The sequence below is a fragment of the Prosopis cineraria genome, unplaced genomic scaffold (assembly GCF_029017545.1).
Source record: "Prosopis cineraria cultivar Desert tree isolate PC_DT_omini unplaced genomic scaffold, ASM2901754v1 PC4, whole genome shotgun sequence".
Lineage (NCBI taxonomy): Eukaryota > Viridiplantae > Streptophyta > Magnoliopsida > Fabales > Fabaceae > Prosopis > Prosopis cineraria.
The window spans coordinates 19997475-20024348 of record NW_026555335.1 but is presented as its reverse complement, the minus strand read 5'-3'; the positions used below and the strand labels follow the sequence as shown (position 1 = coordinate 20024348).

The 26874-nt window shown below is 34.5% G+C and overlaps 1 protein-coding gene across 1 annotated transcript; it reads right to left on the bottom strand.

Moving 5' to 3' along the window:
• Nucleotides 1–274: 274 nt before the first annotated feature.
• On the bottom strand, nucleotides 275–3620 carry LOC129308907 (uncharacterized). The gene is made up of 3 exons (XM_054950277.1): nucleotides 3291–3620; nucleotides 833–925; nucleotides 275–367 (listed from the first exon to the last, which is right to left on the bottom strand). The coding sequence occupies exons 1-3, from the start codon at nucleotides 3618–3620 to the stop codon at nucleotides 275–277; spliced, it is 516 nt and encodes a 171-aa protein (XP_054806252.1).
• Nucleotides 3621–26874: the final 23254 nt, after the last annotated feature.

Here is a 26874-nt window from a genome sequence, read left to right as displayed (position 1 = left end):
TTGTACACCTTTCAAAATGTGTCCTCAGTGATCTCTACCCATTTGCCCTGTACCTTACATTGCAAGGTATCCTTGCAAGCAGCGTAGGCATAAAAAGCTTCCACAAGTAGTTGAGAGGCATGGCTTTATTCACGGATGAGGCTAGTGGCATGATATACATCATGCAAATCATTATAAAATTGCTTAGACCATCTCAAAAGGAAGGGTCTTTCTTGAACTATTTTTCTTTCCTTTAAATTTTGCTTAAAATAATCTTGAATCGCAGAGTGGCAAATCAGGTTTTATCCCATCCCGATCCCTTGGAACTTTCACCAACCTCAATGACCTTAGCTTTTTTTGAAAGAGGGACACTTTTCTTACCCATTACCTGCAAGAAAGCACTCAATGCAATACCAATGAGCAACAGCCAGTATAAGGAAGAATGAAGGTTCAAACATAAAGCAAACAAGATTAAATGAAGCTAGCACAAAATGGCACTTTACATAACATGTTTAAACAAGGTCTAGCTTCCACATAACTGATTTGAACTAAGGATTCAAAACATGAAGAGCAAAGCCAAGTCCAGAATCAAGAAGCATGACAGTGAGTGTTGAGCACAAGTCACAATCATAAGCTCAAGTTTCATAATGAGAGCATTCAACTAAAGAAATATAGCTCATTCATGCTTACCAAATTCAACTTGTACAAGTATGCCAACAATATCACTTTTTTTTATCCTTCTAAGTAAGCCAAAAATGGAATTATCAATATATAAATAGCCAATCACACCCACAAAACTATGAGAGAAGAAAAAAAATACCAGGAATAGAGCTTAAAATTCAATGCAGCATACTGGTTGTTTAAACATGTTGAATTCCTTGTCGCCCCTACCTCTGGATTTCCTATCCACTTCAGCTGCCATTGTTCTTAAATCACTGAGCTGTAACTGTCATATGCAACAGCCATTTGAATGTCAAAATCAAGCTTTAGGATCCGTTTTACTCGCTCACAGGTTCTGAGTTTATTAAAAAAAAATTTCTCTACCTTTCCACTTTGTTTAGCCTATTTTGATCTGATAAGGATGCTGAAATGTCAAACCATTATTTTCCTTTGATTATTGATCGAACTGAATGCAAATGTGTTGTGAGCTTGCAAGAATGCAATGTTCTTTTAAGGATTATTTGCACAGTCATTTTGCCATTGGCGTTGTTGCCTTTTATCTGCCTGTGCTACTTAAACTTTAACCCGTGAGCTTAGAGCTTAAATCTTGTATTTGGAATACTTAAGGGAAGATACTATTAGTTTTTGGGGTCTGGACATGTTATTATGGCTAGTTAAATTCTTTGAATGGGATAGGATTGAAATTGCTTTGCTGGATATTTTTCCTAGTTGAATTAGACCTATTGTAAAATGGCTGATGGAAGATTCAACTTGCTTGAGGCATCTTTTGTATGTTCTGTGATTCAAATTGACAAGAATTATGTAATCATATTGTTGTTTGGTTCTAAATAATCCATTTTACAAAAGATGGATTTGCTACCCAGGGTTGTCGGCATTCAGATCTGAAGCAGTGATTGAAGCTTGGGAAGGAGAAACAGGGATGAATAACGAAGAAACACCCTTGAGCTTCCATGCACAGCTATGGCGGAGAGGAAGTTACAGTAGCAGATGGGGATGGAAGTTACGGTGAATAGTGTAGCTTGAATGGAAAGGGCAGAATGAGAAGGAAATAGTGGCTGCCAGAAAAGGAGAGGGACGCCGTAAACACTGGAAGTGGAGGCGCAGGGATGTGATGGTGAAAGCAGTGAAACAGAGTGGAGGTTGATGGCAAAGGTGAGAGGAGATGAGAGATAGACTGTAGGCGAGATATATCAGAGGAGAGCCGAGAGTTTTCAAAATTTGGGTGATTTTTTTAAGACAAACCGTAGACGCTGGAAGAAGGATAAGAAATTTTTTTTAATATTATAGCTATATAAAACTATATCTATATATACATTATTTTTAAATACCGTAAAACATAACACATAAGGAAAAGAAAAGAAAAGGACAAAAAAGGAAAAAAAATATTAATATTATATATATTATTATTAATATTATAAAAAGAAAATTTAAATTTTTTTTTCAGACAGGTCCAGAGGAGATGAAAGTCATGACTTTGGATTTAAGACTGAAATGAAAGTCATGACTTTGACCTTCTCTGGAATCTCAAAGTCGTGAGCCTAAAGTCATAACTTGTTTACCCCAAAGTCATGACTTTGACCTTCTTGACAGCAAAATTCTACAGCACCCTGTTTTCAAAAATTTGATTTGTTTACCCCTTAAAACCTCTTTCAAGCACTCAATTTACTCTAAAATCAATCTCTAACCATCATTCATCAACCATACACAATTTCCTTCAATTTAAATGCAATTAACCCCCAAAAAGAACCATTTTTCATAGGAATCAAACCATAAAAAATTGCATTTACTTCAATAAGCTCAAAATAATTGCCAAGACAAGTTTATAAGCATAAAAACAACTTAAATAGCTTGACTTCCCTGAAATTTTCCTTCCTCTTGTGCTCTTTTGTTCTTTGGCCACATTTCTTGCTTCTCCAAAGGCTTATACTTCCTCATATCTTCTTGTTAACCTATAAAAGAGATAAGATCACACATAACTTCACCAAAACAACTAAACTACAAAAGAAAAATCAAAAGATAAGGTTTAAAGCTTGGGTTTCCTCCCAAGTAGCGCTTGTTTTATAGTCATTCATCCTGACTCTTCTCTTCTTCAAGAGGCATCAGATAAGGGCAAGGTGATTGCTTCACGGTCTACCTCATCACCCCAGTAATGCTTCATCATTGTCCATTGACTTTAAATCTTTCTCTTTCATTGCTCTCTAGCTCAATAGCACCATAAGGAAATGCTTAGACCACATTGAATGGTCCCGACCATCTAGACTTGAGTTTGCCAGGAAATAATCTCAATCTAGAGTTATACAAGAGTACTTTTTGGCCTAGCTCAAATGCTTTGCATAAAATTTTCTTGTCATGCCATCTCTTTGTCTTCTCCTTGTATTGCCTAGCATTCTCATAGGCATTTAACCGAAATTCATCAAGTTCATTCAATTGGAGAAGTCTCTTTTCACCCACGGCTTTAAAATCAAAGTTGAGCTTTTGGATAGCCCAATAAGCACCATGTTCTGGCTCTACAGGTAGATGACATGCTTTTTCAAAAACTAACCGGTATGGAGACATGCCTATAGGAGTTTTATAAGCCATTCGATAAGCCCACATGCATCGTCAAGTTTGGTGGACCAATCTTTTCTTACCACTCCTACCGTCTTTTCAAGTATCTTCTTAATTTCTTGATTAGAAATCTCAGCTTGCTCATTAGTTTGTGGATGGTAGGCAAGTGCAACCTTGTACTTGACACCATATTTCTTCAAGAGAGATTGAAATTGATTGTTGCAAAAATGAGTACCACCATCACTCACAATGGCTCTTGGTGCTCCAAAGCGGGTGAAAATATGGTTCTTCAAGAACTTGAGCACTACTTTAGCATCATTAGTAGGAAATACTACCGCTTCGATCCATTTTGAGACATAGTCTACAGCAACAAGGATATATTGATTGTTGAAAGACATGGGAAATGGTCCCATGAAGTCTATGCCCCATATGTCAAACAATTATACTTCAAGCATGTTGTTGAGTGGCATTTCATTCCTTTTAGAGATGTTACCCATCCTTTGGCACCTATCACACTTTAAAACAAAGTTATATGCATCCTTGAATAAAGAGGGCTAATAGAAACCATTTTGCAAGATTTTAGATGCTATCTTGTCACCCCCAAAGTGGCCTCCATAGTCAGAAGAATGGCAACATCTTAGAATTTCTTATTGCTCACACTTAGGAACACACTTTCTGATCATTTGATCGACACATTGGCGAAACAGATAGGGTTCTTCTTAAAAATATAACTTAGCATTATGGAAAAACTTCTTCTTTTAATGAAACTTCAAATCAAAGGGCAAGATGCCACAAACAAGATAGTTGACAATGTCTGCATACCACGGTGTTTGAATATTGTCAACCTTAAAGAGTTGCTCATCAGGAAAAGCTTCATCAATAACAACATTAGATTTAAGTTGAGCATCAGTACTCAACCTAGAAAGATGGTCCACTACTTGATTCTCAGTACCCTTCCTATCAATAATCTCTAAGTCAAATTCTTGTAGAAGTAGTACCCATCGAATTAACCTTGCTTTAGACTCCTTTTTGCTGAATAGGTACTTCAGAGCTAAATAGTCGGTGTAAATTGTCACTTTAGTACCCACAAGATATGATCTAAACTTGGTAAAAGCAAACACTACTGCAAGAAGCTCTTTCTCAGTCGTGGTATAGTTTTATTGAGCATCATCAAGTGTTCTGCTAGCATAGTAAACTGGGTGAAGCACATTTTCTTTCTTTTGGCCAAGCATAGCACCCACAGTAGAGTCACTAGCATCACACATCACAATAAAAGGCAAATTCCAATCAGGAGCCATCATGATAGGCGTAGACACAAGTCTTTTCTTCAACTATTCAAATGCTTTCAAGCATGAATCATTAAATTTAAATTCAATATCTTTCTCAAGAAGAGTGCAAAGAGGCTTGACTATTTTAGAGAAGTCTTTGATGAAGCGGTGATAAAATCCCGCATGGCTAAGAAAACTCCTCACACCCTTAACATTAATAGGTAAAGGAAGTTGCTCAATCACTAAAATTTTGGCTCTATCTACCTCCAAGCCATTTTTGGAGACTCTATGGCCAAGAACTATGCCCTCCTTAACCATGAAGTGGCATTTTTCCCAATTTAAGATCAAGTTAGTCTCTTTACATCTTTTCAACGCATTGGCTAAATTGATCAAACACTCCTCATATGAATCCCCAAAAACCGTGAAGTCATCCATGAAGACTTCCATAGTTTGCTTAATCATATCAGAGAAAATTGCTATTATACACCTCTGAAAAGTGGTCGGTGCATTGCATAACCTAAAAGGCATGTGCTTGAAAGTAAAAGTTCCATAAGGACAAGTGAATGTCGTTTTTCTTGATCCTCTGAAGCTATGGCAATTTGGTTATAGCCTGAATACCCATCAAGAAAACAAAAGAATTCCCTTTCAGCTAATTTGTCAAGCATTTGGTCAATAAAGGGAAGAAGAAAGTGATCTTTCCTAGTAGCCGCATTTAGCTTCCGGTAATCCATGCATACTCTCCACCCAGTGACAGTGCGAGTAGGAATTAGCTCATTGTGGGAGTTAGCCACTATAGTCATGCCTCCCTTTTTTGGAACGCATTGAACTGGGCTCACCCAAGAGCTGTCAGAGATAGGATAGATAATGCCTACCTCAAGCCATGAAAATGAGCTCCAAATATCTTCAAAGCTTCAATCTCTTGATCCCAACTCTTTCAATGCCCAAACCCTAGTACAACCAAGCTCCAAAAGTATCTAAAAGTTTGAAGAATGCATTTTGGGTCGAGCTCTCAGCTTATATGTGTCCTAGCCAACTAATTTCTGATAAATGAAACACAGCATTTTTCTGACAGCGACAAAAGTCGCGAACGAAAGTCACGACTTTGAGACGACTTTGGCAGTTTTGCACTGTTTTTATAGCTAACGAAAATCATTCATTTTGCTTTTGATTTCTTCATCCAAAAGCCTTTCAGAAACATCCACAAAGCTCCAGAAATGCTTCTAATCAAAACTTCAATCAAAATAACATAAAATTAGGCTAAAAATATCAAATTAAAACCAAGAACACAAGCCTAAAACAAAATGCACATTTTCCTAATTTAGGAAATAAAAACATATACAATTGAACCAAAATGGATTAGAATCTAAGGAAAATGTGATGAAATAATATGAACTTCTAGATGTTAACAACAATATATCACACATACACATGTTTGGCCTATAAACCACCCATTTCACACTTTAGGCCAAAATTACATTTTCACTTCTTTAATCCATACAAGGCTAATTCACTATCTATCAACTTCAACCATCACCTATTCAAACATATATACATTCATCCACTAGTCCATTCAATTATTTCACCATTTACACATATATATACAAGGCTAGGGAACTTAAAATCATCAAACATACCATAATATGCACATGCTCAAGTCCTAAGGCAACTTATACATATTTACAACCACTAATAACAAATTCCTTACACCAATTCTTACAAAGACTTATGAGAGAGTTGCCAACTCAATCTATATCTTTTCCCTCTAAACCACTAACACTAGAATCTAAAAAAATGTAAATAACCACGGGTGAGATAAAAATCTCAGTAACTAATATAGCTCATTTAATGCCTATTACCACAAATAACCATATTAAAGTAACAAAATAAAGTAATATCATATATATATATATATATATCTAAGTATGAAATGATCCTTCTTTACAAAGCAAATCCCACCCAAATACATACTAGCATGATCATTTAGCCACCAAACCTCCAATGCTCTCTGATATGAAACCATAGGCTCTCCTAGATCAACAACTTGTCGACCTGAGCATATTTTCTATGGTAAAAACACCCGGCTAAAGGTAATCTAACCCACTTATGGACTATGGTTTTCCCCTTCGCGTATTTGTGATAGAGGTGTTGTTAACTCCTCACCATACCCTAACAAGCACCAGGGAGTTGCCAGACTACCTAGATATCCTATGGTAATAGTCTTATAATATGCTGTATCGGATTACCTATGGTACCAGCCCATATAATGCTGCACCAGATGTCCCATGGTGCCAGCTTGACTATATGAATTTTTAACTCACATATCTCCACACATGTATATTCCCACATATCTTGAGTGAACTTCCACCCCCTATGATCATGCTCTTTCACAATTTCCACTACTTGCTTTCACATTTCCACACATATATTGCCATAATATTATATATATATATATATATCATTTGAAGTTAATTAACCTTTTAGATTGCATTTCATAAACCAATGTCCATGCTAAAATCATTTTTAATAACAAATCATGTACAAAACTCATAAAACTGCAATTTCTCATTTGTTGTTTACTTCCACACAGTTATAATAGTTAACAAACATAATAAACTATATAGTTACCTTAACCCTTCTGTTTACTAGAAAGGGTTACTTGTGTTCCAACAACCCTATTCTAGTTCCTTTCTCATAATTCATGCATCAAACACTAATTGCTATCAAAATTACTATTGACAAATGGGGAAAATCATTGCTATCAAATCTGGGCATAATTAGCATTTAGAGTCAATTTTACTATTAACAAAAAGTGTCAATTATTGCAATAACACACCTAATTGCTATCAAATCTACATTTCACACTCGATTACACATATCACCACTAATTACCCCTCATTTCAAGCTCTAACATTTCTAACCAATTTTCTCATACTACTCTCTCTAGATTAAGGCAAATCTTGCCTATAGCTCCAAAACTTAATCATTTTGACTCAAACCAGTTAAAAAGCTCTAATTTAGTTCTAAAGAACCTTTTTATTACTATAAGGCAAGAAATCAACTCCTTAAAGCTCCTGCATTCAATTTCTCAATAGTTAAAACTAAGAGAAAATGGGGTAGAATCAAAGGTTAAGGTAGTACGTGACTTACTTGATAAATAACAGGTCGAAAACACCATCCTTGCTCCTGATTATGCTGCCCTAACACATCTACTACTCTTCTCCATACCAGAACTCCCCTTCCACATTTCTCCTTTCTATTTCATGAGGACACATCTATATTAATTTGATTTATGTACCATGCACCACAACACATCTATCCCCCACCGTAATATGTGGCATAGTTAGGGAAATCCTCACTATGCTCACATGCTCTGCTTCGAGACTTCGCTCTTCTACTCATATCTGTTCATATAACATCCCAATAAGTCAATAACACTTCACTACTTATAACCCTAATACTATATTAAATCATTAATTCATTCCTAATTAGTCATTAACGTAGGATTAGAAATTCAAGATGTTACATGAAGCTTAACTCATAAGCTAACTAATGAAATAGGTTTGGACACAATCTAATAGTCCAATCAAAATTTAGACACCTGGGGATAAAAAATCACTTTTTATAAAAATTTAGCACATCCAAGCGCTCAAATTAATCCCTTAATCTCATTAGACCATTTAGGCCTTGAACTAAATCTAAAAGGACCTGTTACACCTAATTGATATAATATATCATACATATACACATATATCAAATTTAGTTGTTTGATAGCCCATTTTCACTTTTCTTAACATTTCACCAAGCACACGAATTTGGTCATTTTCACCACAAATTATCACAAATTTGCTTTGCTCACTACTATCACATTCACAACATAATCACAACTAAATCTTAACCCTAAATTACTCATTTCATCACATAATTTCACACATGGGCTAAGATTCATCATCACTGAAACCATAGTTTGTGGTTCATTTGTCCTCCATATCTACTCGAATTTTTAACCGATACTCATCCTTAAGCTATGCTATCCTTAACTCTCTCTAAAACTCATTGGTAATATTGGTAATCTCTATGAAAAGTAAGCTATACAGAGTTAATTCCAGTGAGTCATGCTTAATATCCAAGTAGGACTCTAGCAATCTGTGCTCTTGCACCATTAAACAAGCGACATGCAATGACTTTCAACTAAGGCATCTGCAACCACATTTGCTTTTCCCGAATGGTATTTAAATTCAAAGCTATAGTCCTTTAAGAACTCTATCCACTTTCTCTGCCTCATATTAAGTTCCTTCTAATCCACTAAATATTTTAGGCTCTTATAGTCATTGAAAACATTGAACATTGCTCCTTATAAATAGTGCTGCTAAATCTTTAGTGCAAACATTGGGAATAATCAATACTAGTGCCGTAGTTAGTTTTTCCTTCAAATTTTAAAATGCAATCTCGTACTTGTCATCCCAAATGAGCAGCTGATCTTTTCAAGTCAATGTAGTCAAAGATGAAGCTATCTGAGAGAAACCCTGGATAAATCTACGATAATATCCAACAAATCCTAGAAAACTCTATATTTCAGTCACAGAACTAGGTCTCTCCCATTTCAACATTGTATCTACTTTATGTGGATATATTGCAATCCCTTCTGCCGACACAACATATCTTAGGAATCGGACCTTTCGTAGCCAAAACTAATACTTGCTAAGCTTGGCATAGAGCTTATTGTCCTTTAAAATTTGTAGCATAATCCTCAAATACTACGCATGCTGCTCCTCATCTCAAGAATATATCAGAATATCATCAATGAATACCATGATAAATTGATCCAGGTAAGGCCTAAATATGCGATTCATGTAATCTATGAAAATTGCAGGTGCATTTGTTAACCCAAATGGCATTACTAAGAACTCATAATGCCCATGTCTAGTAAGGAAAGTTGTCTTGGGCATATCTTCCAAGCATAGTCTCAATTGATGGTATCCTGACCTTAGGTCAATTTTTGAGAAAACTGAAGCTCCCACTAATTGATCTAATAAATCATCAATCCTTGGTAAAAGATATTTGTTCTTCACCGTCACCTTATTCAACCGTCTATAATTAATACAGAGCCATAAGCTACCGTCTTTCTTCTTAACAAATAGCACAAGTGATCCCTAAGGTGATACACTAGGTCTAATAAACCCCTTTTCAAGTAAGTCCTTTATCTACTTCTTCAACTCAGCTAACTCAGTTGGTGACATTCGATATGGTGCTTTTGAGATTGGTTTAATTCCTGGCACTAGGTCTATAATGAATTCCACTTCCTTTTCTGGAGGCAAATCGGACATATCATCCATAAATATCTCAGGGAGTTCATTTATTACCCAAATCTTATCAATACTTCCATCGTAGACCCCATACACTAAAAAGAAAACCGTATAAGCCATACACCTTTGTTGCATCAATTTCTCTTAGCATCAATTTGCTGTCTATATTCAGGCCTTATTTTTTCCAAAAGCCTCTTAGCCTTCCACTTGCTATCATTGTCTTATTCAGATAAGTAGAAAACTTTGATAGCTGATTAAACTTCTAAACAAATGCTTCCTCATCAAGATCACCCTATCAAATTGCATGAAACTTGGCCTCCTTCTCATCTCTAAATGATAGAGGAAGATGATGATCAAAGAACATTTCCTTGAATTGTTCCCATATTAGCTGATGTCCATATATTCTTATAGAATTCCACCAGTGTTTAACATCCTCAACCAAATAAACTGTGGCTATAATAAACTTTTATTCCATAGAGCACGGTACCACCTCAATGGCTTCAACTCTCTCTATCTATTTCTCTACTTCTTCTTCCTTTATAGTTCCATTAAAGGTTGGAGGATTAAACTGGGAGAAAGTCCTCCATGCTCGATCAATAGCCATCCCCTGAGTATCTCCATCTGCTCTAGTCCCAGATGATCAAGGTCTACTATCGGAACCACAAGGTGGTTCTAATTTACTCTCATGAGCTTCCTCTTATCTCCTTTTTTCCTCCTCATGACCTCTATTATAGAGCAAAATGTCATGGTCTTAAACAGTTCTCTAAATATTCCACATCATATCCCACAATTCTTCTAGAACTACATCATTACCCTGAGGCCTTTGTTGTTGTTCCACTTATGTCTCTGGCTGTACCTCTAGTATAGGCCCATCATTCTACAGTAAATTACTAGCATTTGATGCTTCTTCTAACAATTTTTCTTCCCCCCTAAGGATGAAACCAAGTAAAGAAGGGGAATTAGTAGGAAATATAGGAAATGAGATAAAAGGGAAAGAGTTGTGTACATAAAGTTGCCAACTAATGAAAATGAATGTAATGGACACATGACAAAAACTAGATCTCAAAACCTAAGAAACTAATACCAAAATATAATGTCTACCTTGAAATTACTAAAATTTACTACACAATCACCATAAACAATCATAATTAGGAGTAAGGATTGCTCCTAAGTTTACATTATAGATAAGGGCTAAAACTAACAATCTTTTAAAATAATTGTCAAATATTTAGGATCCCATAAAAACCCTTCAAATTTATAGTTTGAGCCCAAACTTAATGATTTATAAAGGTATTGAAATTATGGAAAAGTTTTAGGAAGCAAACACTTCAAAATAGGGCCAAAAATGTCATTTTTGAGTATTTTGGTTGATGTGCTGTGGCTCATGGTCCATGCACCGTGGCATATGGCACAGAAAGGAAAGTTTGCTCACTGTACCACACGTCATGGCTTGTGTGAAATGTACCACGACGCACGTATCCATGACAGTAATGCTATCATAACAGCTTTTCTAGATAAACTTCGAACGCATGCCATTTTCACATCCGATGTCTAATTGGAGTGATTCAAGTGCCCATGTGAAGCTTATTCAATAAGATAATTAATGGTACAAGTTTCGTTATGATCTAACACCATATGAGAATTTTAGATGCTCAGATGTAAAAGTTAGCTTTTAAAGCAATTTTCAAGCATCCAAGTACCCAAAACTTAAAACTTATACCATTAAACCCATCGTGAGGCTTGAACTAAGTCCAATAGATCAAAATACACCTGATTGAGCATTCAAAACATAAAAACATACTAAATACAAAATTTGGCCACTTAATAGCCAATTCACTCAATATGTCCAAAATACCAAATCAACACTATATACACTATTTGGCCTCTATTGCCACATCATACACTATATATACATTGTCACCATATAGATAAAACATTCCTTGTACTTGTATTAGTATTTTAGCCTATCACTACAAAAATTTCCACATATCCATCATATATAATATTAGGGTAAAATATAAAATAACATGGAATGAAACAAGTGTAACCAATCAAAATGATATGCATTCCTAGTTGGCAACATATAATATTATCTATATAAGTTTATGTACATGACTCAAAATCAAATTAGGCTTTACAATGAGAATGTAACAAGTATGCTAGCCCTTGCCCAATTCCTTCCCTTACTCAGTCTTAGTAGTAGAACCTACAAAATGATAGCCACAGGGTGAGATAAAAATCTCAGTAACTAAGATAATCTATATTATTGATTAACATACCAAGTTATAAACAAGCCTTAAATCAAGTAAACTAAACACACCATATAAAATAACTACAAGTTACATGTATGATCCTTGACCATCCAGTCCTTCAATACTCCTGAATGAATTGGTAGGCTATTTTACAGAACCAAACTACATGTATGGTCCCTAAGCTCACCATCTATGGTAGGACTACCCAGCCAAGGTGTCTTAAACTACTTCTGGACTACCGGTTCCCCCTATTACAAGTAATTAGGGTGTCGTTACTCTAACATCGCATCCTATAGATGCTAAAGAGCATATTCTTCAACTCTGCACCCTTTTGGCACTAAAGAGAGTAAGTGCTGCACCTGGTGTCCCGAGGTACTAGTAGTGTCATATGGACTTATCTTCTCTACTCCACTAGGGTGAGCTCACACCTTCTAATATGCCATATTTTACTACATATCTCCACTTGACCATGTATAAACACTTTATAAATAAATATAACAAAATCTTACCATTACTTCAAAAATACGGAATGTCACAAACCAATACTCTATTCTTTCTAAAATAGTTAACCTTTAAAAATTTATACATACATACATAACAAATCATAGAAAAACAACTTGAGAATAACTTATACAAAGTAATAAATAATGTAAATTATTTAGTTACCTTAACCCTTTTGTTACTAAAAGGGTTACCTATGGTATTAAATCTCTTCTTGTGTCAAGATAAGTCTTCCCACACCACAATCTACATCAACAAGTATTATATGTTAATTTTCAATTAACACAAGCACTATTAGCTACCAATAACCTCCCAATTCTCCCACTTCTCACTCATATTATCAACAAAGAGACTTGTTAAGATTAGAATTTGTTCACACAATCCCTTTAATCTCAACTTATCACTCATTCTAACCTCATTCTAACTCTATCACATTATAAAACTTAATATCTCAACTTATCACACTTCAAAACCCCATGATCAAGTTAGGGCTTGATTCAAATTTCACCAACAATAAAGTAGCTTCATATTACCACATATCCAAGATCAATAAACCTAAATCAACCTGTAGAGTCAATAGAAACCTTTAAAACATAGCCTCATAGCTTAATCTAATCAGACCAAATTCTAAAATGAGAGATGAAAAGGTAAAGGAGAAGGGTAGGAAATTTACTCAATAGTTTGAAGGTTCAATTTATCTTCAAAATTCTCCTAAAATGATGCCTTAGTAGTGCCCAAAACTTACCTTCGTTTTCTAAGTTTTCCACCACAAAACTGTCATTTTCAATATTTTTGAAATTTTAAGTTGCCTGCTGTGCTGTGTGCCGTAGCACCATGCCATACAAGCCGTAACATACAATGCAGCAAGAAAAATGTTGATTTTGCTCCCCTTGATGCTCTCAACTTGATCTGACTTCCTTCTTAACTCAATTTAAAGCCAAATATGACCCAAAAACATAATTAAATTAATTAATCATATTTTAACTAATTTATTGCTTAATTAGTCAATTTTTTGGATTTAAAGTTTTCGGATGTTATACATACCCCATCAGGAACTAGGGAGAATATGCTATATAGTCTTTATCAACACACTCTATATAGGTGAACTCCTACCCTTATAATCTGGCTTCTTAAATCAATGATAGGTTCCTATTCACCACATTACTTATATAAATACACATATAAACATTTTTATATCAATGTATGCAATTTCATTACTTGTTTAATCAAAATTCCTTTTTATGCAATAAACATTCAATGCTACAATACCTGCTTAGTTTAAAACAATTTCATGCACTATATAATATACTCACACATGGTTACAATAATAGTCAAAAAAAAAGTTATTTAGTTATTATTTCAACCCTTCTGTTACTAGAAAGGTTACTAATAGATTTCAACTATCATTATAGCTCGTTACAAGCTTCCTTTCTTAAGTTAAATGCTTGATATACCAATCTACACATAATTGGCCCAATTAGTCATTTGGTCTAAATTGACCAAAACTACTTAATTACTACTTATGGCTACATTTAGCCATCTATTCTTTTCCATTTATCTGTTCTAGGTCTATTATTACTCAATTGGTCTCATTTCACTCAAACATGATTTTTACCCTAATTTCCTCTTAGTTTAGGGCTAAATTGAGCCTACGTGTTAAAAGCTCTATCGTTTAGCTCTAAATAATCACAAAGCTTTACTTTAACTCTTGAGAATCTTATTATTACTATTGGATAAGAATTAAACTTTAAATTTCCTAATTTGATTTTTCTATAACTCGTATTTAGAGAAATTTAGATAGAATGGAAGGTAAAGGTTATATGTAGCTTACCCAATAAGTTATTAGTTGAAGATGCCTTCTAATGCTCCAAATGGCTTACCCTACCTAACCCTTTACACTTCTCCACTTTTCTTGTGTGTGTGTTTTGATTTCTCCCTTATAAAATTCATGAAATTTCATGACTATATAAGAAGTCACTTCTAGTCCATTCGCTACCATGCATGTAGCATTAGTCATGGTGCATAGCATAGTGAGAAGAATTCTCACCGTGCATACTTGCTTCGACCTAAAATGCAATCCTCATACCCGTATCTTTTCATTTAACATCTCAATGAGTCAAATTATCACATTATCACTCAAAACCTTAATCATTTCATAATTACCAGTTTACTCCTAATCAACAACTAATCGCAGGATTAGGAAATTAGGATGTTACAACTCATGATTATTGAATTTTGAGGCTCCTAACTCTAGCTTGGACCTCCGATTAAAGTGAACCAAGCATTTACACATAGATAATTTAGTGAACTAGCTAATAACTCTAACCATACCTCAAACTGGTATCAGATGGGCAATTTATACCTCAAACTGGTATCAGATGGGCAATTTAGATACTTGCGACACTTTTTCCTAAATCAACTAAGTGCCAAAACCCAACACTTAGCCATTAGCTATAACAACCAGAATTTAACATAAACAATTATCATAACACACATGCTTAAGTACACAACTTGCTAAATAGTCAACAATTAATAATTAATTACAAACTTGCATGTTGGGCCTCACTCAAAAATACAAGAGACCACCCACCAAAATACCCAAGTCTATAAACAGGGCTACATACAAGTGATAAATAGTTAAACTTATACAACACCTTAATATTGCCAAATTGAAATTCATTACACAAAACAAACTAGCTAGAGACTTTACAATACAGGGCTATACACCTTTAACAACAAATGCCTCTCCCTTATCCTTACCCTTATCATCTCTTGGAAAGTATTAACAAACAAGAGTGAGATTGCTTAAAACCAAGCAATCTAAAGTGAAGCGTATCAAAAGGTGGCAGTCATAAGTGTAACATTCTAAATTTTCACACTAATTTTTTCCAAATTTATACCCATTAACTCAAACTAAAGTTATCAAACATTAACCATGATGGGAGAGTGTCTATCATGGTAATAAAAGATATAACGTATTTATCTGAATCCTACCATAGTAAATAAAAATTCGATGGTAGAAAAGAACTTTAAATAATCATTTTGAACCCTGCCATGGTAGAAAAGAAATAAAACTATGCATCACAAACTACCTTGGTAAAAGGGCTTTTCCTCACTGTAAAGTCCCTACTCATTCTAGAATTTACCATTCACAATCACATATAAAAATACAATCATAAATAATATTCAGAGTAATAACCCTCATTCATTTTCAAAATGAAAGATCCCAACTTCTTAAAATATATTCAAATAAGAAGGCTAATGAAAGCACAAACACAATCATACAACTCATTAAAACACAACATCATTACCCAAAAAGGGCATGCATGTAACCACGCCACCATACACCGCAGTAGGTGGTACAAAGTCACATTCTATTTTTCTTTGTGCCAAGTGCCATGATGTGGCACACCATGCGTACAGTGCATATGACAACAATTTTTGCTATCATGTGATAGCTCAAAAGATAAACTTCCACCACACACCATTTCCATATTTGACGTTCGATTAGAGTGATTCAAGCACTTACAAGAAGCTTATACATAATGTATGTAATGAGACAAGTTTTGACTTATTCTGATAATCTGATCTAAAATAGATACCTGAGTGCAAAAGTCACTATTTTTTAAAAACTTGCACCCTAAATACTCAATTCTCATATCTTGTCCTATTAGACCACTTAGGGCTTTGAACCAAGTCTAAAAGGATCACATACAAGTGATTAAACACATCACATCACATATATCACATCATACACTCATTTTAACCTCTTAATGTCACATTACACACTAGCAGACTTATATGAGACACAACATATAAACACATATATACACATAGACCTATTCCACTTTTATGATTTGACTCTTATATATAGGGCCTCTGCCTTACTGTATGGTCAGGAATCACAAATATATCAATTCTTCCAAATGGTCAAGTTCCCGCTGTAACATTTGAACTTTGTAAATTAGGAATTATTAGAGTTTCTATAGGATATTTGGTCAATTAGATAAATCATTGCTTAATGATATTTATGGTAGACTAATATAGTTTTTGGATCCTTAGACAACTTTAAAAGAAGGCTAGGTTGAAGTTCAAGCAGGCCACGGCATGAAGGAGGTTTAAATGAATAAAGGACTCTTTAAGCCTGTGCTGGGACATACGTGCAAATCTGCACTTACTAAATCATGAACTAGACTTAAAACAAAAAAAAAGAAGGGTAAAACTGAGAGAAGTGATAGAGAAAAGCTTGTGGCTACTAGGGGTTGCTTCTAACATGATTTTGGAGACCTTACAAGCTTTGTATATATTGGTAAGCTTTCCTTTCTTCCCTCTCCCTCATTATGCAAAACTTTTGACTTTTAGGGCAATGGGGGCTTTAATCTAGGTTTCTTTGGGTTTAGGACAAACCCATTGAATTATTTAAGTTTTAGGAAGTTAAATCAAGCCTCTAACCCTAGGTTTATGAGTTTTATGGTGATTTAAAATTTTTGTTAAGGGTTTAGACAAAACCTTAGGCATAATCTGAAGGTTTGAGACAATATGGGGGATTAGATGAAGAATTTGGTATGTTAGGATATTTAATGGGATGTTTAGAGTGTTTTTAAATAGTTGATGTTGTTAGTAAGGAATTTGAGTGTTATGGGTTCTTAGAACTTAAAGAATTCGATGTTTATCTGAAGTGATATTTGACAATTGTCACTTAATTATGTAGATTGAGTATTGTTTGAGCTATATCATGCATGTAAAATGTGTGGAGCTAATGTTGAGCCACGGTAGCCTTTTTGTCTGTCCAAGGGTTGAGGTAACAAAATAATTTATACTATTTGATTATATTGCTTAACTATTTATGAGTATATATGTTAATTTGTTGCTTAAGATTTGATAACCTTACATACTGCAAAATGTGATTTTATGCATGAAAAACCATTTACAAACAATGAGAATAGTGAAAATCTTATATGTATAGACTAAGAAATTTAAAACATATATATGTTATATATGATGAGTGTGAGCATGATCATGTTAGGGGGTAGGAGTTCACTCATAGGAAGGAATAGTGGAAATCCATATGGCATGCATCTCTTTAGTGTATAGCAAGGCACGGTGTTAGAGATTTTCTCTATAGTATCCATGTGGAATATGGTGTTAGAGAGTAATGCTCCTTAGCATCAGTGATATGGTGTTAGAGTAACAACACTCTAATTTGTGTGTGATAGGGGGAGACTATAATCTAGAAATAATAGGTCACCTTTGGCCGAATGATCATACCACTGAAGGTGAGCTCATACCATTGTGAATGTGCACTTAGTTCAAGAGCCTCTAGTTTCAGTTAGGTGATATGGAGGATTGGATGGTAGAATGATCATACTAGTGATAAATGACTTGTTTTCATGAAAAAAAGTATGTTATAATATGCTAAAAGTATGTTTTGGTGCTTAATAGCTTTACTTCTTTATGGTTGTGCATGTTAATTAATGATAGTGAATTATTCTATTACTGAGATGTATCTTACTCGTGGGTTATATTTTTCAGGTGCCGGCTCTGATAGGGGTAAGGGGAAGGGAGGGGTGATAAAAGAGTAAAGAATATTGTTGCATAGCTCTTCCCTGTCCTCTTTTTTTTTTTGGGTTTGTAATGAATGTGCTATAATATAAAGATAGCTTAAGAGAATTTCATGATTTTGTTATCACTTGTATAAGACTATGTGAAATGTGTATCTTGGCTCAAGATTGATATTATTATGATTAAATGGATGTGTTTCACAAAGATGCAATTGCAAGTAATATATATGAAATGATTTATGTGTCAAAATAACTTAAATAATATTTGTGTTAAGTTTTATCCACCCCTCTATGTTATTTTGAATTGGAATTTTAGTGGCCATTTCGAGTATAAATTCTTATCTGTGTGATATGATTAGCTTTTCATGTTATGTGTGCTCTATTTAAGGTGGTCAAAGTGATTATTGAGTTGATGGCATTTGGTAGTGTGTTTTGGAGACCTTTAAAAGTGTTTTAAGGTAAAAATGAACCATTTTAGGTTTAAGTATCTATCTTTTTAAAAAATGATTATTTGAGTATGAGACTAAAGTTATTAGCTAGAGCCCTCAAAGTGCTTTATGTAGACACTTGAACCGATCAATTCAAACATCGAATGGTGAAATAGTGTGCTCTGAAATTTTAAAGTGTTGTCATGATAGTAGGTGCACGCCTTAGTACAAATGTTCTCTAAGGGACTCGTCCTTTTGTACCATCCTCTGTGGCGGGTGTGGCTTGCATCACGGTAATCAGGCTAAATTTTAAAAAATTTCTAGAACTTTATGGATCAAGCATGGAAGAGCTTCTCACGGTTTCATCCACCTACCTTTAAAAGAACAATGAAAGAGGGTGAAGCTAAGGAGTGGATTAAAAGGATAGAGACAATATTTGAGGTGGTGCCATGTTAAGAGGAGCAGAAGGTGACTTTGGCCTCCGTGTTGATTGTAAAAGAGGCTAAACATTGGTGGAAGTTAGTAAGATCAACGGGTGGAGTCAAGCAAACATAGGATGAGTTCAAAGTGAGAGATTACTTAAGAAGAACGGCCTAAGTATCGAGAGCAATTAACCTTGTTTGAGATCACATCTTATGATGAGATGTGTAATAAGTTGAGAATAGCTAAAAGAAGGGGCAGAGAAGCGAAGATTGAAAAGAGAAGGGATAGTCAGGGCAGATTCTCATAGTCACTTGGCCTTATTGGTAGAGTTTGTAAGAGAGCTGATTTTAGCTCCAGTAGTTTTAGGAGTTTTAGGAAGAAGAAGACCTTTCAAAAAGGGATTACAGTCTTAAGGTTCCTTCCAGAGGAGTAGTTGTAACATCTAAAAACTTCAAATCTAAAAAAATTGATTAATTAAGGGATAAATTAGTTAAAAGTATGATTAATTTATTTAATTATGTTTTTGGGTTGCTAATTGAATTTTTAGGTCATATTTGGCTCTAAATTAAGTTAGGATGAAAATCGGATCAAGTCAGGAGGCATTGGGGGGAACAAAATTAACTCGTTGCTTACTGCGTCATGAGCTGCAGCTTGCGTGGTGTGCGCTATGACACACAGCACAGCAAACAACTTAAAATTTCATAAATCATCATAAATTGATAGTTTTTGGGCTGGAAAACCTAGAACATGAAAGGAGCAACTTTAGGCATTGCTAGGGCATCAATTTGGGAAGATTTTAAAGACAAATTGAGCCTTCAAACTCTTGAGTAAGTTTCTTACCCTTTTCTACCTTTTCATCTCATTTTCTATGGGATTTGGAATAGGGAGAATTTAGTCTGATTAGATTAAGCCATGAGTCAATATTTTGAAGGTTTCTATTGCCTTTGAAGGGTTGATTTAGGTTTATTGATCTTGGACCTGTGGTAATATGAAGCTACTTTATTGTTTAGTAGAAGTTGGATCAAGCCCTAACTTGATCATAGGATTTTAAAGTGTGATAAGTTGAGATATTAAGTATTATATTGTTAGAGAGTTAGAGGGAGGCTTAAAGGGATTGTATGAACAAATTCTAATCTTAACAAGCCTCTTTGTTGAGAATATGAGTGAGAAGTGGGAGAATTCATAAGTTATTAGTAGCTAATAGTGTTTGTGTTAATTCAAAATTAACATATAGTACTTGTTGATGTAGATTGTGGTATAGGAAGACTTATCTTGACACAAGAAGAGATTTAGTACCACGGGTAACCCTTTTAGTAACAAAAGGGTTGAGGTAACTATATAATTTACATTATTTATTACCTTGAATAAGTTATTCTCAAGTTTTTTTCCTATGATTTGTTGAGTATATATGTATAAATTCTTTAAAGGTTAACTATTTTAGAAAATGAGTGGAGTATTAGTTTGTGAAATTATATATTTTTTAAATAAATGGTAAGATTTGTTATATTGGTTTGGAAAGTTGTTTATGCATGGTCAAGTGGAGATATGTAGTGAATTGTGGCATATTAGAGGATGGGAGGTCACCCTAGTGGAGTTAGTAAAGATTAAGTCCATATGGTACTGTTGGCACCTTGGGATGCCATGTATAAGCATTTACTCTCCTTAATACCCAAAAATGGGTACGGTGTTGGAGACTTACTCTCTTTAGTAACCAAAAGGATGTGGAGTTGGAGACTATGGTCCTTAGCATTTGTAGGATGCGGTGTTAGAGTAATGACACCCCAATTACTTGTAATAGGGGGAACCAGTAGTCTAGAAGTAGTTTACGACACTTTGGCCGAGTAGTTCTATCATGGATGGTGAGCTTGAGGACTATACATGTGGTTTAGTTCTGTGAAATAGCCTACCAGTTCAGTCAGGAGTATTGGAGGACCGGATGGTTAGGGATCATACATGTAACTTGTGGTGATTCTATATGTTGTGCTTATTTTACTTGATTTAAGGCTTGTCTATAACTTAGCATGTTAATCAATAATGTAGACCATCTTAGTTACTGAGATTTTTATCTCACCCTGTGGTTATTATTTTACAGGTTCCACCAGTGAGACGGAGCCAAGGAGGGAATTGAGCAAGGGCTAGCATTTTTGCTACATTCTCATTGTAAAGCCTAATTTTGATTTGAGTGGTGTATATAAACTTGTTATATGATATTATATATTGCCAACTAGGAATGCATATCATTTTGATTGGTTGCACTTGTTCCATACTATGTTGTTTTGTATTTTAGCCTAATATTATATATGATGTGAATATGTGGCAATTTTTGTGGTGATGGGCTAAAATACTATACAAGTGCAAGAATGTTTTATCTATATGGTGACAATATATTTGTAATGTATTATGTGACAATAGAGGCCAAATAGTATATGTAGTGTTGATTGTGTGTTTTGGCCATATTGGGTGAAATGGCCATTAAGTGGCCAAATTTTGTGTTTGATATGTTTTTGTATGTTTGAATGCTCACTCAAGTGTATTTTGGTCCATTGGACTTGGTTCGAGCCTTATAATGGGTTAATGGTATAAGTTATGTGTTTTGGGTACTTGGATGGTTGAAAATTTCTTTAAAAATTAACTTTTACATCTGAGTGTCTAAAATTCTCATATAATGTTGGATTATAATGAAACTTATACCATTAGTTAGCTTATTGAATAAGCTTTACGTAGGCACTTGAATCACTCCAGTTGGACATCGGATGCAAAAATGGCGCACATTCGAAGTTCGTCCAGAAAAGCTGTCATGACAGCATTGCTGTCATAGACACGTGCGCCGTGGTGCATTTCGCACAAGCCACAGTGCATGGTATAGAGAGAAAACTTAGCTTTCTGTGCCACATGCCATAGTACATGGACTACGAGCCATGGCACATGGACCAAAACACTCAAAAATGACATTTTTGGTCCTATTTTGAAGTGTTTTGCTCCCTAAACTTTTTCATGCTTCCAATACCTATATAAATCATTAAGTTTGAGCTCAAACTATCAATTTAAATGGTTTTTATGGGATCCTAAATATTTCACAATTATTTTTAAACGATTATTAGTTTTAACTTTTATATTTAAAATGTGAGCTTAGGAGCAATCTTTACTCCTACTTATGATTGTTTGTTGTGATTGTATGGTGAATTTTGCTAATGTCAAGGTGGACATTACATTTTGGCATTAGTTTTTCAAGTTATGAGATCTAGTTGTGCTAATGTCTCTATTGCATTCATTCTCATTAGTTGTCAACTTTATGTACACAACTCTTTCCCTTCGTCTCATTTTCTTTAACTCTTTGAAGATGCTAAACACTAGTGGAATTCTACAAGACTAGTGGATGGACACCAGCTAACATGGGAACAATTCAAGAAAACGTTCTTTAATCATCATTTTCCTTCAGCATTCTGAGATGAAAAGGAGGCCGCGTTTCATGCATTTCAGCAGGGAGATCTTAACGAGGAAGCATTTATTCAAAAGTTTAATCAGCTATTAAAATTTTATACTTATCTGAATGAGACAAATGATAGCGAGTGGAAGGCCAAGAGGCTTTTAGAAAAGATGAGGCCTGAATACAGACAACAAATTGCTTTCCTAGGAGTAACCACGTATGCTGACATGTGTAATCGGCTAAAGACTGCCATTAGTTAAAACCCTAACATATAAGCATAAACAACCATCTATAGACTCAAATGAAGTCATTGGAATAGGTTGGACTTGATTGAAAATTCAAACCTCAACTCTCATAACTCCCAAAAATCAAGAAAATGAAACTTAGAAGAATAATAGACAGTAAGGCTTACCTGAGGATTTGATAGCATAAAAACACCTCCAAACATCCTAAAGCTCAAACCCTATTAGAGCTCCTTTAGATCCTTATCAGCCACCCTCTATTTCTCCTATATTCTTTTGTCAGAGTTCATGTCTCTAGATTTTTAAATTTGGCATGTAGCACTATAGCATCTTGCATTTTATGCATTAGCTTAGGGAAAATACTTGTCTATTTATGTTAGTGTCTACCCTTATGAAAGCTATAGCTAACTGCAAGCTTTACGAGGCAGGAAATGATCGAGAGAAGAGAAAAGAGAGTCATTGCACGATTTACGATGCAAGAATAAAAATAAGGAGAAATTAATATTAGTATAATGCACATAAAGTAAAGAAACAATTTACAAGGCAACAAAATGTGCTGGAAGAGACTTACATGAGTATAGAGCTTGGCACCCAAAATGAAAAGAGATCTACTGGATAAGGTTGGCACCCAGAAGGGGGTGAATTGGGTAACACTTAATTTTTTTGAATTACAAAGAAGAGTAGATGTAGATGAAAAGAGATTCAAGAAGGAAAATTTTTGACACTCAGGATTTATCCTAGTTCAGCCCAAAACTTGGCTTATGTCCAGTCCTCAAGATCATCTTTAGGATTTTCAACTATAATCACAAGTTTAAGTAGGTGCTTGCAACCTCAATACAACTCACAAGACTTGATTAGTCTTGTTTCAATCAATCAATCTTGCTATAATTAGTAAGTTGTTACAACTTACTTGAAAAAATCTCTTTCAAGATTTCAACTTTGTTTTGAAGAAAAAATCTCTTAAAAATAAACTCTCTATAAAGAGTACATTGAATATAGTAAAAGCTTAGGGTGTGTTTGATTGGGGGGGAGGGGAGGGGAGGGGCTCCCCTCCCCTTCTTTGGTTAGCTAGAGGGGAGCCCCTCCCCTCCCCTCCTCTGGTTAAGTGGAGGGGAGGGGAAATTTTAAAAATTTCCTCTTCCCTCCCCTCCAAATTAAGGGGGAGCCCCCCTCCGCCTCCCTCCCTTCACCTCCCCTCCCCTTCTCTCCCCTTGAACCAAATAGACCCTTAAGAACTAATGAGAACTTTTTTCACAAAATTTATCAATAGATGTTATATGAATGAATGCAAGACCTTTGATGCACAAATTAAATATTTTTAAGAATGTTCTAACTTAGAATAGCTACTCAATGATAATGAATCTCACCCAAAACTTGAATTAGGTCATATATATAGTTTTGCAAGGTTCAAACTATTGGAACAGTGAATGTAGTCGTTAGTGACATTTTAAGCATAGAACCAAATGATTTAACCATAAAATGGAGCTTAAACAAGTTCTAGTCAAGCATATATAACAATTCAAGTATGGACACAAGATGACTCATGAGTGATTTGTAAGGTGAAAGGCTCATATCATTCTATGTGACAAATCAGGCATGGATCCCTCAGTCTCTCACTCGTGAATTAGCTAGCAGAATACTAAAGCCATTATAGGTAACAAATCACACATAGAACATTCTACCTATCATGCGTGAAATGGCTGGTGTAACATCTTGAAAATTTTAAGACTCGAATTTATTTTAAAAAATAATAAAATATCTATAATTAAATTAAAATTAAAAATAATTTGATAGAGGTTCAGAGTTTGAATTTTACTCAGCAAATTTGACCCGAGCTTTTGAGTTATAAAAAAAAGATTTAGGCCTTTTCTTATAATTTTTCCAAATTGTTTAAATTAGTTTTTAAAAGGGAAAACAACATGTAGAAACAAATGAAACAAGAAAAACAAAAGGAAAAGAAATGCACAGATAAGAGAGTGAGAGGAGAAAGAGACAGACTTAGGCTCAAATTTAGAAGACTTTGTGGCTATTATGAGCTTGGCTATGCAGTAGGTAAACTCCCTACTTCAATCCTCTTCATTCTCTTTTGATTTTTTTTCAATTTTTAGAAGAGAAAATTTTTAAGTTTGATCCCAAAGGCTTTATTTTTGTAAGCTTTAGTTTTCTTAGGTCATTGAAAGGTTGTTTTGAGTTTCTATATGATGCCTTAATATTTTGAGTAGGCAATTAGATGAAAAATAGAGTTTTAGGGAAAAAGTCAAACCCTAAGAGGTAGGGTTTTACTCCTCAATGGTTTGAGCCTATTGATTTAGTTATAATTATACTATTTGAATCCAATAAGATTTAAATTAAGGTTTGGTTTTCATTATAAGGGCTAATGGTGAAAGTTAATAACACTAAGTAAAGGCTTTTAATTGATTAAAAATTATATGAATTGAAAATTAGCCTAGTGGTGGCTAATAAATGGTTATAGTAGTTAAGTGATACTATGTGAATGGTTGATTTAATATATGGACCATTAAGATGGATCATGGCTCATTGACCCAAGTTGTATGGTATGAGTTATAGTCTTTATTAAGGCTATTTGTTATGAAAAGTAAGATGGATCACTTATATGTTGTAGGGAATTATTAGTGAAACTTAATTAGAGGATAAAGAACAAGCTAAGTTTTATTCTGTACAAGGAGAAATCCTTTTTGTATAAAGGGTTGGGATAATAAGGGAATTTATATTTCTTATTGCTTTGTTTAGCTATTTTTGAATAAATATTAATAGCTATCATGCATTACATGTTTTAAATGATTAAATACAATTAATTGTGTTTTATAAAGACTTATAGTGAATTACTTAGATAATAGTGCATATATGTTTTCTATTCATTTAACAATACTGTTTTTATAAAAATAAGATTGTTTGCATGCATTGAAATTATAGAGAATGGAAGTTGCACTTAATGAAGTGTAATTAGGTCGGATACCTTAGAAAGGCTAAGGAACCGCTTAAAGGAGGAGTGATATTTGTTATACTACCTTACAGTATTGGAGTGGTCAATCCTTAGGAAAGATAGATAAGAGTGAAAGGCATAATCTCAGTGGGAGTTCACTAATGGGGATTGAGTATTTGACACCTCTCAATAGGGGAGGGAATCTAACATATGAAGTGTGAGGTTGAGTGTTTAGGCCAAGGTAGCCCTCACATGGAGAGTAACTTAGGCTGGCTATAGGAAGGAGTTAGCTTTGGCTGCTTAGGATTCATGTTAAAGGAGTACAGGCGATTAGGTGGATTTAATCATGCCTTAGATTATGTTTTGTACCTATGGAGATACAAGTAGGTATAAGGTTTACCTGCGAGCTAAAGAATGCCAGGGGGCATTCTGTTAGTTAAGAAAGGCCATACTAGTCCATGTCATGCATTTATGCATCTGAAATGGTTAAATTATATACTATGTTGAATCTATTATTTGTTTATTTGATTATGACTTACATAGTAATAATTAATGTAGATTTCTCTATTACTGAGACTATAGTTGTCTCACCCCATTCTTTTCAATATTTTCTAGTCCAGGCGAAGGAACTAGTGGTGGACGGGGAAAAGAGCAGAGCTAGGGGTTATTTGTAGATTGTAAAGAACTGCAACCCCTTTCTTTTGAGTAAATTTATTGTGATGTATTTAGGATTAAGGTACCAGTAAGATGTGATTATGTATATATATGTGTGAGTATGTGTGGACTGTATGGCTTGTGTATGAATTTTTATTTGTTTGCAAACTTGTGGCTAGGAAACTTGGTTATGATATGTGGTTTTGATGGATTTAAGTAGTAGACCATGTTTTCACTATAAGCAAATGGTATATATGTGATTCTATAAACAAATGCGAAGTAGTTGCATTGCAAATCGTGTGCTATGGGCAAACATATACCTTGGATAAAGAGATTGGGTACGTGGGCCCCATGGGGAGCTTTGAGCCAAGTGAAATGTTTAGCATGTGCATTTATATAAATACATGGTATTTTGATTGATTTTTGATCACTCTTGTGTAATTTGTGTATTTTAGAGGTTTAGGGTCTATTTTGGGAAATGGCACTTGGGTGGTCAAATCTTAATGTATCAGGATTTTCCATCATTTGAATGTTCTATTAGGTACTCTTAGTTCTATTTCATGTGTCCAAAGTGTTCCCACAAGTTTTTGACCCTTAGGATAAGATTTGGACAATTTTGAAAATGGTTTTTACTAAAAAACTGTACTTTTGCATCTGAGTGTCT

Bases quoted from the DNA above. Each gene is read 5' to 3' on its own strand.
- LOC129308907 (XM_054950277.1), bottom strand. From the start codon at position 3,620: ATGGGACCATTTCCCATGTCTTTCAACAATCAATATATCCTTGTTGCT. The intron at 926-3,290 runs GTAAGAAAAGAT...TGCATATGACAG, and splicing joins TTGAAAAGACGGTAGGAGTG to TTACAGCTCAGTGATTTAAG. The intron at 368-832 runs GTATGCTGCATT...GCTTTCTTGCAG, and splicing joins TCAACATGTTTAAACAACCA to GTAATGGGTAAGAAAAGTGT.